The 17,705-nt window shown below is 49.4% G+C and overlaps 6 protein-coding genes across 11 annotated transcripts; 3 read left to right on the forward strand and 3 right to left on the reverse strand.

Annotated features, from left to right (window-relative positions):
• Positions 1-1,604: 1,604 nt before the first annotated feature.
• On the forward strand, positions 1,605-4,838 carry FVEG_01141 (dipeptidyl-peptidase III). 2 transcript variants are annotated; one of them, XM_018887941.1, is made up of 8 exons: positions 1,605-2,217; positions 2,331-3,202; positions 3,262-3,270; positions 3,321-3,458; positions 3,517-3,544; positions 3,603-3,781; positions 3,832-4,335; positions 4,383-4,838. In XM_018887941.1, the coding sequence occupies exons 1-8, from the start codon at positions 1,934-1,936 to the stop codon at positions 4,649-4,651; spliced, it is 2,283 nt and encodes a 760-aa protein (XP_018743762.1). In that variant the 5' UTR covers positions 1,605-1,933; the 3' UTR covers positions 4,652-4,838. The 2 variants fall into 2 exon arrangements, with proteins under 2 accessions (XP_018743762.1, XP_018743763.1); XM_018887942.1 differs by having other exon boundaries at positions 1,605-3,202.
• Positions 4,690-6,555, reverse strand: FVEG_01140 (50S ribosomal protein L6e). The gene is made up of 3 exons (XM_018887940.1): positions 6,044-6,555; positions 5,396-5,731; positions 4,690-5,332 (listed from the first exon to the last, which is right to left on the reverse strand). Exons 1-3 carry the CDS (start codon positions 6,155-6,157, stop codon positions 5,180-5,182), a joined length of 603 nt encoding a protein of 200 aa, XP_018743761.1. The 5' UTR covers positions 6,158-6,555; the 3' UTR covers positions 4,690-5,179.
• Positions 5,015-9,397, forward strand: FVEG_01139 (heat shock protein 78, mitochondrial). Its single transcript, XM_018887939.1, has 2 exons — positions 5,015-6,595; positions 6,673-9,397. Exon 2 carries the CDS (start codon positions 6,829-6,831, stop codon positions 9,220-9,222), a length of 2,394 nt encoding a protein of 797 aa, XP_018743760.1. The 5' UTR covers positions 5,015-6,595; positions 6,673-6,828; the 3' UTR covers positions 9,223-9,397.
• On the reverse strand, positions 9,268-11,986 carry FVEG_01138 (ADP-ribosylation factor). Of its 4 annotated transcripts, none has more exons than XM_018887937.1 (5): positions 11,694-11,986; positions 10,919-11,119; positions 10,603-10,847; positions 10,442-10,507; positions 9,268-10,359 (listed from the first exon to the last, which is right to left on the reverse strand). In XM_018887937.1, the coding sequence occupies exons 2-5, from the start codon at positions 11,064-11,066 to the stop codon at positions 10,267-10,269; spliced, it is 552 nt and encodes a 183-aa protein (XP_018743758.1). In that variant the 5' UTR covers positions 11,067-11,119; positions 11,694-11,986; the 3' UTR covers positions 9,268-10,266. The 4 variants fall into 4 exon arrangements, with proteins under 4 accessions (XP_018743758.1, XP_018743757.1, XP_018743759.1 ...); XM_018887936.1 differs by having other exon boundaries at positions 11,233-11,986; XM_018887938.1 differs by having other exon boundaries at positions 10,603-11,119.
• A 262-nt stretch (positions 11,987-12,248) lies between these two features.
• Positions 12,249-13,822, forward strand: FVEG_01137 (hypothetical protein). The gene is made up of 3 exons (XM_018887934.1): positions 12,249-12,945; positions 12,998-13,205; positions 13,262-13,822. Exons 1-3 carry the CDS (start codon positions 12,748-12,750, stop codon positions 13,465-13,467), a joined length of 612 nt encoding a protein of 203 aa, XP_018743755.1. The 5' UTR covers positions 12,249-12,747; the 3' UTR covers positions 13,468-13,822.
• Positions 13,783-17,271, reverse strand: FVEG_01136 (hypothetical protein). 2 transcript variants are annotated; one of them, XM_018887932.1, is made up of 2 exons: positions 17,069-17,271; positions 13,783-17,002 (listed from the first exon to the last, which is right to left on the reverse strand). In XM_018887932.1, exon 2 carries the CDS (start codon positions 16,980-16,982, stop codon positions 14,022-14,024), a length of 2,961 nt encoding a protein of 986 aa, XP_018743753.1. In that variant the 5' UTR covers positions 16,983-17,002; positions 17,069-17,271; the 3' UTR covers positions 13,783-14,021. The 2 variants fall into 2 exon arrangements, with proteins under 2 accessions (XP_018743753.1, XP_018743754.1); XM_018887933.1 differs by having other exon boundaries at positions 17,055-17,247.
• Between the last annotated feature and the right edge of the window lie 434 nt (positions 17,272-17,705).

Consider the following 17,705-nt stretch of genomic DNA (forward strand, 5'->3'; position numbering starts at 1 on the left):
GTGATCCAATCACAAGTCACGGCTCGGGAGAGATTTACCCAAAACAGGACAGGGCAAAGGGGAACGGAAAAGGCACAAGGAGAGAAACCCAGTAGCGTTGAGTGTGGAGTAATAGCGTGGGGGTAGAAGGTCAGCTGGTGAACGACAATTCAAAGCACAGAGCATTCGGTCACGAACAAAATGACAAAATACGAAACGTCCTTCCGCTCGGGTATAGGAACGCTATGCTAAACATAGAGGGATCATATCGCCCAATGAGCAAGACGGAGGATACATGCGAATGCTCACATCGATCAGCAGATATGGAAGCACGAATGGGAACTCGGCATGATCAATCCTTCCACATTTCCGCCGGCAAACATTGGCAATCAGATCAGTCACACATCAGTTGTTTGCTCCAGGAATCACATTAGCATCGTCCAATTCGGGGGAATCACAAGAGCTTCCCCGGCTAGAGTTACAATTGTCTTAGACAGCCATCCATGTCACCCCAACCCTGGTGTCCCGCCTAGCTGGTTTGCTAGATTCCGAAGGCTTGGCTCGGTCGACAACGCCGGCTGATGTACTCCGTAGTTGACCGTACTAACGCTTGCTTGCAGGATGAGGCTTGGCCTAGCTTCACATCTCAATCCTCTGCCGAGTTGCGACCCTGCAACGCCACACCGCTTAAAATAGCTGAGTGCTTAAATTCTCGAATAATTTTGGTATTGTGCAACTGTTTGATGGCCATGATATTTTATTGGCCCTTTCTTGGAAGCACCCCGGATTTGCTGACCGTACGGAGTACAAATCGGGACATTCATTAGTGCATGCGCAACTGTGTTGTGTCCTCCAATCCGTTCCGTATCTCTGCAATAGTTAGACCAGTCATGATAGACAGTCAGTGAGGTTTTCTTTACACGAGTATTTGTCCTGTCTCTCCTACCTATTATGTAGTAGTATTGCTACCAAAAGTGTATGCAATTGATTCGGGTTTCGGAAAGCACTGTGTCTTTAGATCCAATGTCAATGGAGCCTTTCACGGCATTAGACATCTGAGGGAGGTACCGCATGAAATCACAGTTAGGGTAAAGCCCACCCGTCTGTAGTGGCCAGGGGTGGTAGAACTAAAAGGCTCCTCGGTTTGACACTTCGGTTCGATTCGCTTTATCTTTCTCCATACAAGTATGTGTCGGCAACTATCCTGCCTTGTTTGAGAGGAACTGATCATCATATGTGGTCGAAAGAAGTGACTGGCGTCCACATCCCGAAAAGCACTACGCAATGAGGGCAATGCCTTTCAATTTTAAACATATCAATGTTAGAAAGGCTAGGGTTCATAAATTACCAGCACGTTGCCAAGCAGCGTATCAATAAGTGCTTACCCTAGACCTCAGAACATTCCACGGTTTCTCGCTGGTTCCAATTTGTGGATGAATTTCAATATCCAGCATGGCAACCATAGGGGATAAGGTGCCAACCACGAGTTCTTGCGGGGTTTACCATCAGCCGTTCATCAGTATACGATATTTATGTGTGATTGAAGCTTTAGCACCTGTGACAGACAGAACTGTAGCTAAGTCAAGGCTGACATGACCCTAGGGGATACGACGTGTTGGCAACAGGATGGCGGCATTGGAGAGCAACTGCTGCGTAGAGCCGTGCAGTGAAACAACACTTCGTTTCTCAGTGGTAACTACTCCGTATGGTCAATTCAACTGTAAGCTTTCAAATTTATCCAACATCATGAAACAAAAATATCCAATTCGTTGCAGAGCCCTCATTGGCTTTTACGATGGGGCTTTGTGCACCGCCGCCTTACTAGCTGCTATAGGCAATAAGCTTTGGGCTTTCTGTTTGCCGCCTTGACACGTTTAGGAAGCTGTGTTTGTCCCCAGATTAACAAAGATTCATTGGCCGACGTGACCTAAAAACGTCAGTCACAGCCACGGGCATGCCTTTTCCCAACTCACCGTCTCTTATACTTCAGAGACTACCTTCACCAAGAACAGCGGCCTTGAAGTTAACTACCCTGACGCGACGACCCATTCCTCGCCTTACGAAGTCTTTCAACCACCAGAGCCTTCACAAATTTTCGACCTCTGCCATCGTCATGAATCCAAACGAGCTGGTCCACTACCTCGCCGACAAGCCCCCCTCGGTGGTTAGGCTCGAGATTGAGAAGCACTTCGATGCACTGAATGACAAGCAGAAGCGTTACGCTCACTTTGTCAGCAAGTAAGTTTTATTACCGATTGTGTATAAGTTGTGAAGCTCGATCAAATTGGAATGAGGGGCAACAATGCTTATGAGAGAGGGGTCGTGTGGCTTATGTTGACATACAATTATAGAGCTGCTTTTGCTGGTACCAGAATTGTCCTTCGACAGATCTCCCCCGAGTCTGAGCCAATATTTGACTTGATCTTGACTCTCCACAAGTCTACCAACGGCGATTGGACTGCCCTAGCAAAGAAGGCTGGCGTCCAAGAGGATGAGCTTACCCGGTTCCTCGAGTACGCTGCTATGTTTCTTGGCAACAATGGCAACTATAAGAGCTTCGGTGACTCCAAGTTCATTCCCCGGTGCTCGGAGAAGACTGTGGCTGCTCTCGCTTCCACCTCACCCGAGGCCAACAAGTTTTACGAGGCGACAAAGGGAGGCATCTTCAGCTCTAGTAACCCCGCCATGATGCACCTTGGCTATCCCGACGACGGGCACATGACTACTTACTACCCTGAATCTTCGCACATTATAAAGGACGAAATCAAGGCTGTTTCTGACTGGATGGAATCCAAGGGTCTTTTGCCCGAGAACAACCGACTTCGCAAGACCTCAGAGGGCAACTACGAGATACTGATCGCGTCGGCTGTCAAGGAAATCCCCAGTGAAGGAGGTGATATTGGCAAGCAGACCGAGTTTGCCGTGGATGACGGACCTCTCAAGAGCAAGACAATCAAGCTGGTCTACGGTGACTATGCTGAGGAGATGAAGAACATCACAGCTTTCATCAACGGTGCTGCCGAGAATGCCGAGAACGATACCCAGAAGAAGATGCACGAGGCTTACAGCAAGTCCTTTGAGTCCGGCTCACTGGAGGCCTTCAAGGATAGTCAAAGATACTGGATCAAGGACAAGGGTCCTATGGTTGAGTCTAACATTGGCTTCATCGAGACCTATCGAGACCCTGCTGGTATTCGCGGAGAGTGGGAAGGCTTTGCCTCTAGTAAGCTTCTTATCACCATACACCCCAGACGAGAAACTAAGTACTGACTTTTTATATAGTGGTCAACCGTGAGATTTATACAAGCCAGATACTTGACCAGTCACTGACCGTTGCCCAGTTGAGCGAACTCGCGCATTTGGAGAGCTCGTGAAGAACGCCCCCAAGCTCATTCCGCTGTTGCCCTGGGGCTCGGAGTTCGAGAAGGACAAATTCCTGTCTCCCGACTTCACATCCCTCGAGGTTCTCACCTTTGCTGGTTAGTGACCTAGTGATGCTGAATTCATCAAATCCACACATGCTAACATCGGGTCTAGGTTCTGGTATTCCTGCTGGTATCAACATGTAGGTTCCCGAAACAAATCGATGTCAAGCGGAAAGTGGATTGCTGACATGTTCGTAGCCCCAACTATGACGATATCCGCCAGACCGAGGGTTTTAAGAATGTGTCACTGGGGAATGTTCTCAGTGCCAAGGCCCCTGATGAGAAGATTCCTTTCATTCGAGACGAAGATCTTGAGGTCTACAAGAAGCAGCGAGACGCTTCCTTTGAAGTCCAAGTTGGCCTCCACGAGCTTACTGGTATGTAACACTACCTCGAGTCTCTTGATTCTGCTGCTCATATTCGTTAGGCCATGGTTGCGGTAAACTTCTCCAAGAGACATCCCCAGGCACCTACAACTTTGACAAGGAGAACCCTCCCGTCAGTCCTGTGGATAACAAGCCTATCACAACCTGGTACAAGCCCGGACAGACTTGGGGTTCTGTCTTTGGTAGCATTGCGGCCTCGTATGAGGAGTGCCGTGCTGAGCTTGTTGCCATGCACCTGAGCTGCGAGTTCCCCGTTCTCAAGATTTTCGGATTTGGTGATGGTTCCGAGGATATCAATGGAGAAGCTGGTGATGTGCTTTTCGCCTCCTACCTGTCCATGGCCCGAGCTGGACTTGCTTCCCTTGAGATGTGGGACCCTAAGAGCCAGAAATGGGGCCAGGCTCATAGCCAAGCTCGCTTCTCCATCCTCAAGTGCTTCCTTGAGGCCGAGGACGATTTCTGCAAGCTTGATTACAAACAGGATGATCTTTCCGATTTGACCATCAAGTTGGACCGCTCCAAGATCCTTACAGCTGGCCGAGATGGTAAGATTTATCTCCGACGACTGGACATGAGCTAATAAATTCACCAGCTGTCGCCAAATATCTCCAGAAGCTGCACATTTACAAATCGACCGCTGATGTCAAGACTGGTACTGACTTTTACGTGCACATGACAACGGTTGACACTGAATTCTGGGGCAAGAAGGTCCGTGACATTGTTCTCAAGAACAAGCAGCCTCGCAAGGTCTTCGTCCAGGCCAATACATCTTTGGATGAGGCATCTGGAAAGGTTTCGATCAAGCACTACGAAGCTTCATTGAATGGCATGATTGAGAGCTGGGTGGAGCGCGACTTGTAAAAAAACAAAAAAAACAACAAAAACAAAAAACAAAAAACAAGCAACATCATGGCTGCGTTACTGGGATGGCAATTTGAGAATAAGTAAAGAGATTAGATAGAACTCATATTGATGTTATGAATCCTCATCTCAGTCATCCTTTGCCCACCCGGAGAGGATCGACACACCCGCAGACCGATGAACGCACAGAAAATTTGAAATCATGTTGATCATTCATAAATCAATGTCCTTTTTGACTATATCAGATCTGAGAACTCTTAGCTCACACCAGTTGTTTTTATCACTTAGGAGATGGGATGTCCGAGTGAAGTTCATCATCATCGGCCTCTGACCGGAAGCCTCTAGAATTTTGTATGCTCGTTTGTTTTTTTGACTGTAAAACCTGATTACAGACGCCAAAATAGGACCGATGCCGTCGACTTCCAAATGCAATTGGCCAAACCAGCCCATTTCGGAGACCCTTGCCGTTCTACAACCCGTTGTGTCGCAACCCCGGTACTCCCATCACCCCGGCACAAGATTGCACATTTACCAGGCCATCTCGTGGGGCTTGTCACCCTTCCTCAAGCTGAAAGAGCTGGAGAGGTAAGAAGCCAGCATGTCAACCTTCTTGATGTTGGCAATCAGAGCCTTGTCGATGGCCTTCTGGTCGGCGGCACGGCTGCTGTTGACCTCCTTCTTCTGTAAAGAGCTGTCAGTGACGTGATACTTTGCGAGTTCTGTTCTGGGCTTGTTGTATCGTACCTGGGGCTTCTCTCCCTGCTTGAAGAAAGCCTCCTCACCAGCCTTCTCCTTGGCCTTCTCAGCAGTGAAGTACTTGGGCTGAGAGACCTCCTCGATCTTCTTCTCGTCGAGACCGGAGATGTCGACCTTGTAGGAGGTAGCGATGACGTATCGGGAGTTAACTCGTCGCAGAGGAACACCGTTGATCTTGAAGGGGCCGGTGACGAGGAGGACACCCTGGTCGAGGGACTTCAGGAGAATGACGCGCTTGCCACGGAAGCGGCCAGCGAGGAGGATGAGGACAGTACCGGGCTGAAGGGACTTGCGAGGGGCCCAAGATCGGACAGCCTTGCGGACCTGTGGTTTCAGCTGTTAGCAGGCTGGCACTCGGTTATGCTGAAGATTGCTCAGGCAGTTGCTATATGGAAAGGAAGTGCAGTCGTCAATCGGTATTTTGTCGCAGGCTTTGCAGATCTGTGCGTTCGATATATATGGCATTGGAATTCGAAGTCTTTCGTCGTTCAAAGTATGTTCTTGTTGCGATGGCAGTCGGATTGCCAGGGACCAAACTCATTCTCTCAACTCCTCGGTTCCCATATCCAAACCGCGCACTCCAAAACACAACGCAACTGGTTGCAAGTGCATCGCAATCATCACCAAAAGACTTACCTTCTTGTTCTCGGCATCGTCGTCAGCGGGGTACCACTTCTTAGCCTTCTCCGAAGAGGCAGGAACCTCTCGGGTCGACTTTCCGAATGTCTTGCTCGTGGGCTTCGCCGACATTGTGACTCTCCTGGCTGGTTGACTTGGGGTTGGGTGAAAAGAGGAAGTGAAGTCGGTGGTGTTGAGGTGGTGTAGGCCCAAAATGTAAATTGTCTTTGTGGGCGAAGCCTAGAAAGTGTGGCGAACTGCCCAATCAAAGCCGGGCCAAATTCCCCACTGAAAGAGTCACGTGGCAGAGCTTCTTAGGGCAGGTTGTTGCCAAAATTTTCTAGCGTGCCACTCAATAACGAAATACCTGAAGCCTTTTAGTTAGAAGTTGTTCAAGACCAACAATGTACAAGCATCACATGATAAATTTACGTCTGAATGGTAGAAGACTGAAGAAAAGGAACATGCCAGAAGATTTGCGTTTGCAGATAAACTTGTTCCTGGCCTCCTTACCTTGCTTCTTATTAACAAGCCGCGTCGTAGGTGACGGCATATGCGCTGGGCCATCACGTAAGTTTTCTGTCTTGCGAGATCAGTCACATGATTATCGGATACAAGCTGGCTCTACTTTATCTTATCAGTTCTAGCGTCTCTCAATGACGGATGATCGAACTTGCGAGAATATGCTCCATTCGCCTTGAAGCGTGTAGCCGAGTTTCTTGTCGTAGATAATAAAAGGTCTCCTGCATGCCCAAGAAATCCACGATCTTGCTCTCGTTTTCTTTTCCTTAGCCGTTCTTTACATGTCCTCTACCACAGTGCATAACATGCAAGCACGCAAGCAAATAATTGCATCAACGCAGCGCATTGCTGCTAGTGCCCGGACCCGACCCGTCCAACCACTTACACGGGTGCTAGCTACCCAACCTTTGAGACCAACTTCTCTACGATTGATTCCAAGTCTTGCTATCAGGTCATATGCCAATGGCCGTCCACACCCTCCTGGTGGCACTCACCGGATGAACATGGGTGGTGAAGAGGAGAAGCCTGCTCTGGAACAATTTGGTATCGACTTGACTGCCCGAGCCAAGGATGGAAAGCTGGATCCAGTTATTGGAAGAGATGCAGAGATTCAGCGAACCATTCAAATCTTGTCAAGGCGAACCAAGAATAATCCTGTCCTGATCGGTAACGCGGGTACTGGAAAGACAGCAATTCTTGAGGGTCTTGCCCTCCGTATTGTCCGAGGTGACGTCCCTGAGAGCATCAAGAACAAGAGGGTCATCAGCCTTGATCTTGGCTCTCTCATTGCCGGTGCTAAGTTCAGAGGAGATTTCGAAGAGAGGTTAAAGAAGGTCTTGACAGAAGTGGAACAAGCTCATGGAGAAGTTATCCTTTTTATTGATGAATTGCACACACTCCTCGGACTTGGGAAGGCTGAAGGCTCGATTGATGCCTCAAATCTCCTGAAGCCTGCTTTGGCCCGTGGCGAACTTCAATGCTGTGGTGCAACAACTCTCAACGAATACCGTCAAATCGAGAAGGACGTTGCGCTGGCTCGACGATTCCAACCTATCATTGTTAGCGAGCCCTCTGTGGAAGATACTATCAGTATTCTCCGAGGTATCAAAGACAAATACGAAGTTCACCATGGTGTCCGCATTACAGATGGCGCTTTGGTTGCTGCTGCCACATTATCCAACCGCTACATCACCGATCGATTTCTACCAGACAAGGCTATTGACCTCATGGATGAAGCAGCCAGTCATCTCAAACTGCAGCATGAGTCAAAGCCCGAAGATATAATGCGCCTTGATCACAAGATCATGACCATCCAGATTGAACTTGAGAGTTTGAGGAAGGAGTCAGATATCGCGAGTAAGGAGAGGCGTGAGAAACTTGAAAGTGACCTCAAGAAGCTCAACGAGGAAATATCTGAGCTCAATGCGCGCTGGGAGAAGGAGCGCGCTGAGATCGAATCAGTCAAGAAGGTCCAAGAAGACCTGGATAAAGCTAAGTTTGAGCTTGAGCAGGCACAGAGAGAAGGGAACTTCGGCCGTGCCTCTGAGCTCAGGTTTGGTGTTATTCCCAACCTCGAGAAGAAGTTGCCCAAGGAAGGAGAGGCTAAGGAAGCAAAGCCCAGCGATACTCTGATCCACGACTCTGTCAGCCCCGACGATATCGCCAATGTCGTCTCCCGCATCACAGGCATCCCTGTTTCGAAGCTGACTTCCGGACACATAGAGAAATTGGTCCATATGGAAGATTCCCTCCGCGAAGCAGTCAAGGGCCAAGATGAAGCCATCAAGGCAGTTTCCAATGCCGTCCGTCTCCAACGAGCTGGCTTGAGTGGCGAGAACAAGCCACTGGCTTCCTTCTTCTTCCTGGGCCCTACTGGTGTGGGTAAGACAGAGCTGTGCAAGAAATTGGCGGGTTTTCTGTTCTCGACCGAATCTGCTGTTGTTCGCTTTGACATGTCAGAATTCCAAGAAAAACACACCATTTCTCGACTTATTGGTGCACCGTCCGGTTACGTCGGCTATGAGGACGCTGGTCAACTGACCGAAGCTGTCCGCCGTAAGCCCTATGCTGTGCTACTCTTTGACGAGTTTGAAAAGGCACACCGCGATATCTCCGCCCTCCTCCTTCAGGTCCTTGATGAGGGCTACCTCACCGATGCCCAAGGCCACAAGGTTGATTTCAAGAACACCATCATCGTTCTGACGTCGAACTTGGGCGCTGATATACTTGTTGGCCAAAACCACCTTCACCCTTACAGCGAGACACCCGATGGCGAGATCGACCCATCAGTCCGCAAGGCTGTCATGGATGTTGTCGCCTCGGCTTACCCACCCGAATTCCTTAACCGAATCGACTCTTTCATTGTCTTCAAGCGTCTCGCCCGCAGCGCCATCCGTGATATTGTCGACATTCGCCTGAAGGAGCTCCAGCAGCGTCTTGACGACCGCCGCATTATCCTTTCCGTTCCCGATAATGTCAGAGACTGGCTTGCGGAACGTGGTTACGACCCCAAGTTCGGTGCTCGCCCCCTGAATCGACTCATTACCAACGAGATTGGCAACGGCCTCGCTGACCAGATCATCAAAGGGCAGCTGAAGATGGGCGAGACCGCTGAGGTTAAGATTCGTGAAGACAAGGAGGGCTTGGATATCATCGTCAATTCTGAGGATGCTTGAATGACCTGATTACGAAGGACTACCCAGGATTCTTTTAATGACTTAATGTATTTCATGTCTAATTCGGACAGTTTGTATTAACAGAAGCGTATAAGCATTGTAGAATGTAGCTAAACACCAAATAATGCATAACCACTCAATTGAGATCAACCCATCTCAAACCGCACTTAAGGATGTCATATTTCATACTACTGGTAGAGTTGATTCTGTTTGGAACATTGTGGGTCAAGCCTTTGATGCAATGCAGAATTTTGCGATCCTCGAGACGACTTGTTATAGGTCCGTTCCAGTCACGTCTGGCCTTCTAAATTGTCTTCCGTTCAAGATTAAAGCCAACATTCTAAACAAAAACCTCTATTCCTCTTAGCCAAAAGACTGGAGACCGTGTGTCACTCACATCAACCAAGCTCGTGGTTTCACTAAAGGTTTGGAATAAAACATATAGAATCTCTACAACAGCCCCAACTTGCGGTGGCCCAATTCATGCCTCGTTTATAACCCTCGTTACTTGAGTTGCTCATCATGGTCATGTTCTCCAAGGTAAGTGACATGGGAAAGAAAGAAATTAACAAACGATAGATATACCAGTGCGCCACGGTTTGCGAGAGTATTGTAAAATCAGCGAGGATGCATTCTTTTCAAAGAGCAAACAACACCCGATTGACGACTGTACAAATATCCCGAGGATCCCCATAAGACGCCTCCCATCATCACCCGACTTTTCCTCCAAGAAGAAAAAAAGAGAAAGCACGTTCTGTAGTCCTCAGGAAGCGAGCTGACGCTAGCGATGGCAAGCAGATGTTGTTGACCAGAAGACTCACAGTGAAGCACCATTGAGAGAGAAAGGAAGCGTTAAAAGAGGTTGCTTAAACAGAAAACGTGAATAGACGTGACTTTGGTTCAAGGATTTATCTTCGATTGGTTGACCGATAACTTTGCAAATTACAACCGAAACCTCGAGTCGAGACAAAGAGCCATTTGAGAGTATATGGCAGAGCAGGAGAGAAAAAGCGAGTTTTTATGGAGAGACCTCTCGTCATCTTTCTACTGGTGACCCGCCTTTCGGAGGGTGTTGGCGAGCCACTCAAGACCCTCATAGAGACCGTCACCGGAGGTGGCACAGGTGGACTGGATGTACTATTGGTAAAAGAAAGCAAAAGGTCAGCATGTGAACAAAGAGACACCATCTGGGGCCTCATATTGATTGCCCTTTACTTACCCAGGCGCGTTGTCGCAGGCTGTGGAGACCAAGCTTGTCTGTGATCTCGGCGGCGTTCATGGCGTTCTAATAGTAGCGTCAGTAAGTGCATGGTAACGCGGGCAAATGACAGATTGGAGGGGAGGTTTGTGAGAAAGTCTCCAGGCGGGGTCGTGACGTACGGGAAGATCCTGCTTGTTGGCGAAAACAAGCAGGATAGCATCGCGAAGCTCGTCCTCGTTGAGCATGCGCTGGAGCTCCTCTCGTGCCTCAACAATACGATCGCGATCGTTGGAGTCAACGACGAAGATGATACCCTGAGTGTTCTGGAAGTAGTGTCTCCACAGAGGACGAATCTTGTCCTGACCACCGACATCCCACACAGTGAATTGAATGTTCTTGTACTCTACAGTCTCGACATTGAAGCCTAATAAGATGCGAAAGGAATCCATTTGTCAGCGGCATGAAGGGTTTGTCAGGTTCGAGGACGTCTCATACCGATAGTGGGGATGGTGGTGACAATCTCGCCAAGCTTAAGCTTGTAGAGGATGGTGGTTTTACCAGCGGCATCAAGACCAACCATCAGAATTCGCATCTCCTTCTTCCCCCACAGTCGGTCGAAGAGCTTTGAGAAAGCGAGACCCATGATTGCGGTTTACGGCTTCGAGGCCTGTGTGTCTAGGTGTAGAAAAAGAAGTCCTAAAGGCGAAGGCGCAAGGTCAGCGATGCTGTGGAAAGATGTTGAGGGAAGACGACGTGGCGAGGTGTAAAAGGGGGATGAGATAAAGAGGGAAGAGACAAAGGCCACAGACAGGCTGAGACAATATATGGGAGACGTCTAGCCAAGGGAGGAGCAGGAGGTTGGATGTTTTGGTGATGGTGGAGGCGGGATGGCTTTATGGAGTATCGCGAAAGGACACCTAAGGGAATGATCGAGGCAACGGCCAAGAGCACATCCAACAACGCAACTCCGTCATCACCATCATCGGGAGTCCTGGATAGTCCTTCAAGCTTGTAAGCACCCCCGTTCCAGGCTGCCGCCATCACCCGTTATGACCAGCTATGCTATGCTATACGTCGATAGTTGATTCAGAGCCGTCACGAGGCAGATCAACGGGGTAATAGCATGACGGCGAATTTGGTGATCGGGCGGCGACAACGTGAGACGGGAGTTTCTTGAAGAGACCATCAAGAGGAGGATCGGGAATATACAAGCAGCAAACAGCGGAATCTAGACAGACTCGGGCAAGAGACAGGAAGACGCTGAACTTACTGGATCGTGGGGCGGTCCTTGGAGTGGTGGTGCAGAAAAAACGACGAGCGGCGATGGATGGATGGATATGGATGGATTGGGGGTGGGCGCTGTCGTGTGGTTTGACTTGTCGGTGTGAGAAGACAATCACTCGGGGAGGGGTGAGAGACATTATCGCTCTCTTTTTGGGCTCCAGCTGCTAGGGTCTTTATTTTTTCTGGCCTCGGGCTGTTTGTTACTGGGGCCGGGCTGGTGAGCATGCCGTTAGAGGGGAAATTACTGGTTGATCGCTAGGAAATACTGGAGCCAAGGCCTATTTTTCGACAACATCTCAGAGACTCAGGGGACAGACAGGGAGGGTTGAGGGGCAAACGCAATTGCACCGCCACATGAGGTCGCCTTGATCACGGGTACTCGCTTCTAGGTGATTCAGGGACTTTGATAAGAGAAGTTTGTGAATGGCGACACTTGTTGTGTCAGTTTCGTGTCAAGACTTGCCATTCGCATATTTCTAATTGAGACTTCCGAGTGCTGTAGTGCTACGTGGGAATGTATGTCGTCTCCAAAATTGCTTCTCAACGCCAGATCACACGAATTTAACGCCGCGCAATTGGTCCCGCCATGATCCATCTCATCCCTTTTTGAAGTCGCAAGGACAGATAAACGACAAACCAAAGGACAGTAATCTCTACTCCGCAAGCCCTTGCTTGATCAAGCCACAGCAAGACTCCGCCCGCCCACTTCCCCCCTTTCGGCTTGGGGATGTGGGATTGGCTTGTGAATTTTGGCAAGAAAGTCAAGGTGCAAGCTGGCAGGAACTCAGGATACATATGAGCTCGGCAAAACCGTGGCTGTCCAGACAAGAGCCGCAACAGGAGCAACCCGCAGCTCCTCCAATTAGCTGCGAAAAGGTGTCAATTCGTCGAGATCCAAACTCCATACTTGACTTAGTGGACACCGGTCATTAGCTCTAACACGGGATTCAATGCTCACGGTCAGAGCACTCTAGCATCGCAAACACCCACGACACTCCTTTGAAGTTATAGCGATCGATCGGATCTATACATATCCGATAATGTACTTCGTCTCTGCGGCTAAGGCCCTCGTGGCCGCTGCTGTCTTCTCAGCCGTCACTGCTCACAACATCGTCCTGCCTGCTCATGGCCGTGAATGCTTCCACGAGTCCCTACACAAGGACGACACTATGACTGTCACTTTCCAGGTTGGCGATCGCGAATTCGGCAGCGCAGGCAACCTTGACATTGACTTCTGGGTACGTGACTTTGGGAGGCGGGCAAACAATCGGGATATTAACTTATAACTAGATCACCAACCCCGCTGGTCAATACGAGACAAACGAGAAAAGTATCTCCAACGGCGATTATTCATTCACAGCTAAGCATGATGGCAAATACATATACTGCTTCGGAAACGAGAACTGGGGCGCCAACACCAAGGAAGTCTCCTTCAACGTCCACGGAATCGTCTACGTGAGCGAGCACGAAATGCCTGCCGACCCCCTCGACCGTGAAGGTAAATGAGCATTCTATCGTCTGGGAATGACAAAGTTAGCTTACAACATTCTGCAGTTCGGAAGCTGTCCGATCTTCTTGCCCAGGTCAAGGACGAACAAGAATACATCGTGATGCGTGAGCGCACCCACCGAAACACCGCCGAGAGCACCAACAGCCGAGTCAAGTGGTGGAACATGTTCGTCATTGGAGTTGTCATTGGTGAATCTCTTTTCCAGGTCTGGTGGCTGCGACGTTTCTTTGAGGTCAAGCGGGTGGTTTAAGGAGTAGACTTGGGTGCATGACGGCATGATAAAAGACCAACTCACTAAAATACTTGGAAATGTCGTTTGCTTGATGAACCGCAAGTGTGAAGAACGGATTGGCGCGGCATTCTATTGGGAGCATTTCCGGGAGGATGAAACAATCATACAAAAGAGCAATTCCAATTTTGGGCAAATATGATAATATGGAGATTGTGTAATATAACATTTTACGTGGACAAGAGCCTATGTCGCTTGCATCTGGATCAAGGCAGGGCCCCAGGAAGTCTACGTGGCTGCTTTCATGTTATTTTACAAATCATCTTCGATATATGTACACAGTCTTAAATTTCAAATTCATTTATTCAACCCGCGTAAATCTATGACCAATTATCCTGGAAAACATGTCTTGTGTACTACAATGCCTTGTAGCTCGAATCAGAGTCATTCATCTCGTTGGCGTATTTCATAACTGACATGACACGATATGACCCGTAAGAAACCCCCATAAAAGCAAAACCAGCGCCTTGTTTTGACTGTCAAAGCCATTCCATGCAAAAAGATAATGAGACCATTCAGGCTCCGGGATCAGACTCGGGGGCTTTACCCGCCTCAACGTCAGCCTCAGGGGCTTCAACAGGCAGCTCGACATCCTTGACGGGGTGAAGCAGCATAGGAGGCAGACACATTCTGCCCTCGCCACCACGCATGTTGCCGACTCCCTTACCTTTTTTGCTCTTATCCTCTGTACCTTCAAACTCCTCGCCGCCGTCATTGTTCACTCGAAGACCTAGCCAGCGGCGATACATATTTGGTGCAAAGCCCGAATTGTAGAACCACGAAAGGCCGTGCATGTTGTGTTCGCGATCACCAAAAATGCTGGTTCGAGAGCCTCCACTTGCGCCATCACGGCCGTTATTGTAAACCTGTGCCATGTACGCTGTGGGCCAGTTGCGATCAACATATACAGGATGGGGAACCGCGACGGCCTTGTAGCCATGCTGCAGAGCGACGGTGGCAGGCCACATCTCAGGGAAAGCGAATTGTTTCTTGAAAGCCGTCATTTTGTGCATAGTTGTCAACAGTCGCCGCGACATACGCGAAGTGGTGATGATGTTGGCCCGGCGGGGAGGGAGTCCTTCGGATCGGTTGTAGCCTGTGATGTCCCCCTTGAGACCCCAAGTCGTACCATCAGGGTTGAAGATCGGGCTAAGCGCGATGTAATCGGCCTCTTCTCCAACGCCCCATTTGTAGTGATCCTTCTCGTAAGAGGTAGGAGCAACAGGATCGTTGCCAGGCTCAAACCAGTCATCATCATCCTTAGGACGAAGGGGTCCCCATACAGTGCGGTGGCCTTTGGTGTCAGAGTCAGGGGACTTGCCCTCAAAACCAGGAACTCCCTTCCAGACATTGTCGGCGCCTACGACACCCATCTGACTCTGGACCCGAGCCATTTGTGAGAAGTCTTCCCAGCTGCCGTGAATACTGGGGAAATAGAAGCGAGAGTTGCGCTCCCAGAGGCCCTTGCGAGGTTGTGATTTGGACCAGCTCTCAAGTTTAGTAAAGAGATCGTAATAGTGACCTGTGTAGCGCACATCCATTTCCCATTGCCAGAAGTAGTCGTATTCAGGATGCTTATGGGCAAAGTACTGCATGGCCATGGACAGACCGCGGTACACGCCGTGAACTGGGAGATCAGGACCACGAGTGAAGTGGTCGTAGATACCTTGGTAAAGAGCGAGCATCTGTGTCTCGGACCACAGCGTAACCAAGCCTCTGAACTCTTCAGGGATGGCCTCCTCAATGCGCTCTTGGTAGATTCTTTCGTCCGCCCACACCGGATGAGCAGCTTCATTCTTGACCTGAACTAGGAGATGGATATCATAGCGGCCACCAGATGTCACAGCGAGCTCAGTAATGAGAGATCGGAGGTTGGCAATATCATCTTCGCGCCAGTTGTACTCGTCCCAGCACCGCACAACAACAGCAGTTCGTGATATCCTGCTCTCGGCAGTCTTGGGTAACTCATTATTGGGATTCCCTGGCTTTTCTTCCTGGCTTTTCTCGTCATCCCCGCTATCCTTGGGCTCGGTCTCATGGGGCTTTGCAGACTGCGACTTTTCTGCTCCTGATCCCTGAGACTTTGACTCACGTGTTTGAGACACGGTCGCCTCTGTAGGCTCAACCTTTGAGTATGCGGCCTGTGATGCCTTGGACTTGGATTGTTGAGTAGTTTTTGGTTTTGATGTCTCAACTTGGGGGGCAGTGGTTTCTTTGTCAGTCTTGGGCTTATCCTCCTCAACACCGCGGCGCTCCAAAGTTGAAGTTGGAAGTGGCTTAGGCTTAGGTTCGTGCGCAAAGAAACCATGAGGAGCCTGGATTTTGGAGGGGAGTTCCTTGAAACGAGCCTGGTTAGCCTTGAAGCAACGGCGCTGGACATCAGCCCAGTCAATCTGTCGATAGTCCACGCGAGGAGTCTTCTCCCAGACAGCATCCGACCCTTCCTTTTGTCCATGTTCACCCACGCTGAGACCGCCATTTCTTGAGGAATAACCAAACCCGTAGGGGCCATAGCGGCCATAACGGTCGAAACATATGCTCTCGGGCAGGTTCAGGGTTTCGTAGGACCCGATGGCATGCTCAGGGAATCCTTGGGGGCGACCATTATAGTATCGGAGCTGGGGAACCCGTATTGTGCCGTCAGCATCCAGGAAACATTCTTTGCTTCCAGTCTCCTCGTTTCGGTTCGCATAATCGCTCCAGTCGTTGCTTTTAGGGAGCTTCTTCTTGTTGGCCTTGGAATCATCCTGGTGCTTGTCCTTCTTTCCTTCCACTACACCACCTTTTGTCTCGGTCTCAACTTCGTCCCTTGCTTCCTTCTTGGTAGGATTCGCGCCTTGAGCCTGGGCTTCAATTTCTTCGGTAGCAGCCCTGTCGGTCTCGTCGGTATTCTTGTCGCTCTTAATTTCGTTTTGCTTGCTCCAGGCGTTGCCTTCACTTAGCATCTCAGGTTCATCCTTTACATGAGGCCATTCCGGCTTCAGCTCTTCAACATTGACCAGGCTCTTGAGACCACCATAGTATCTTTCCAAGAAGGGGAACTTCTCCCAAGCAGGTGGTGGCGGCGGTGGGCGGTTATCAACCTTACCGTTGGCAACTTTCCAGTTCTCAACTTGGCTGGCTCGTACAAGACTCAAAACCATAACGATAATGAATGTGATTACAGTGCAAAATAAGTAGCGAGTGACTTTGTTGGGCATACGGTAGGGGTACACTTTGGCAATCCTTCGTCTAAGAGGGAGAGGTTTCTTCTGGTGACTGGGCAACATCAAAAGCCCACTGCTCGCAGACCCAGACGTATGTCTTGAAGAGCCAGCTGAAGAGCTCTCGGGGGAGTATGGCTCATCTTCGTAGTCATCTTCATCTTCGGTTGAATAGTCGTCGTCAGAATATCGCTCCTTCGTTGGAGAGTTGACTTTTTGATATAGTGGGAGCTGAGGCTCGCGCGGCCGCAGTGGATTTGGCAGCAATCCCATAATGGGACTATTATATATCTCTGAGAAGGAATGTTAGCGATTGAGGGAGGAATCTTAGGTTTCAGGACTAACCAGAGGTTACTGACCTTCTCGAACAGATGGAACAATTTCTCAGCACTTTGTGATACTCAATTGTCAAAGTTATAGTGACTTGCTGATGCTTAAAATAGCAAGTTGCTTAAATCATATGTGTTCCTGAGTATTACAAAAATAAAAAATCGGCATATAAAGTATAGAGAGTTGGGGAAAAGTTGTTGTCTCGCTGCACCTTAGACCGCTCTTAGCTGTGATTGACTCATGATGGGAGCTCCGTCATTCGCTGGTCTGTTTTGTTACGGATCTCGCTGTTGCTGAGCAACGCTCAGCTTGGGCTTAGCTGCAACGTCAGCTCGAGATACGGCTTGTACCGCTAAGCATGGATGACAATCAAATAGCCGCTGACGAGCCAAAGACTGTTAGGATGCATGGATATGAGGCCTTCCATGGATTGAGTTTCCTAGGGTTTTTTGATAGAGGTTCGTCCTGCATGCTTCCCAATGCTCGTGTGGTTGTGCTGATGAGTGCAAACTGGCTGTGCCTTAGCTTGCGTTCCGAATCAAGGATAAGGATTGAGATGAGAAAGGAAACAGCCGAGTTGCTCTCCTTTTTTCTCGTACAATGTCATTCAACTGCTTGAAAACCTGGTCGCCTGGCGTTTAGATAGCGCGAAGATATTATTCTGAC

Source organism: Fusarium verticillioides, chromosome 1, assembly GCF_000149555.1.
Source record: "Fusarium verticillioides 7600 chromosome 1, whole genome shotgun sequence".
NCBI classification, from domain to species: domain Eukaryota; kingdom Fungi; phylum Ascomycota; class Sordariomycetes; order Hypocreales; family Nectriaceae; genus Fusarium; species Fusarium verticillioides.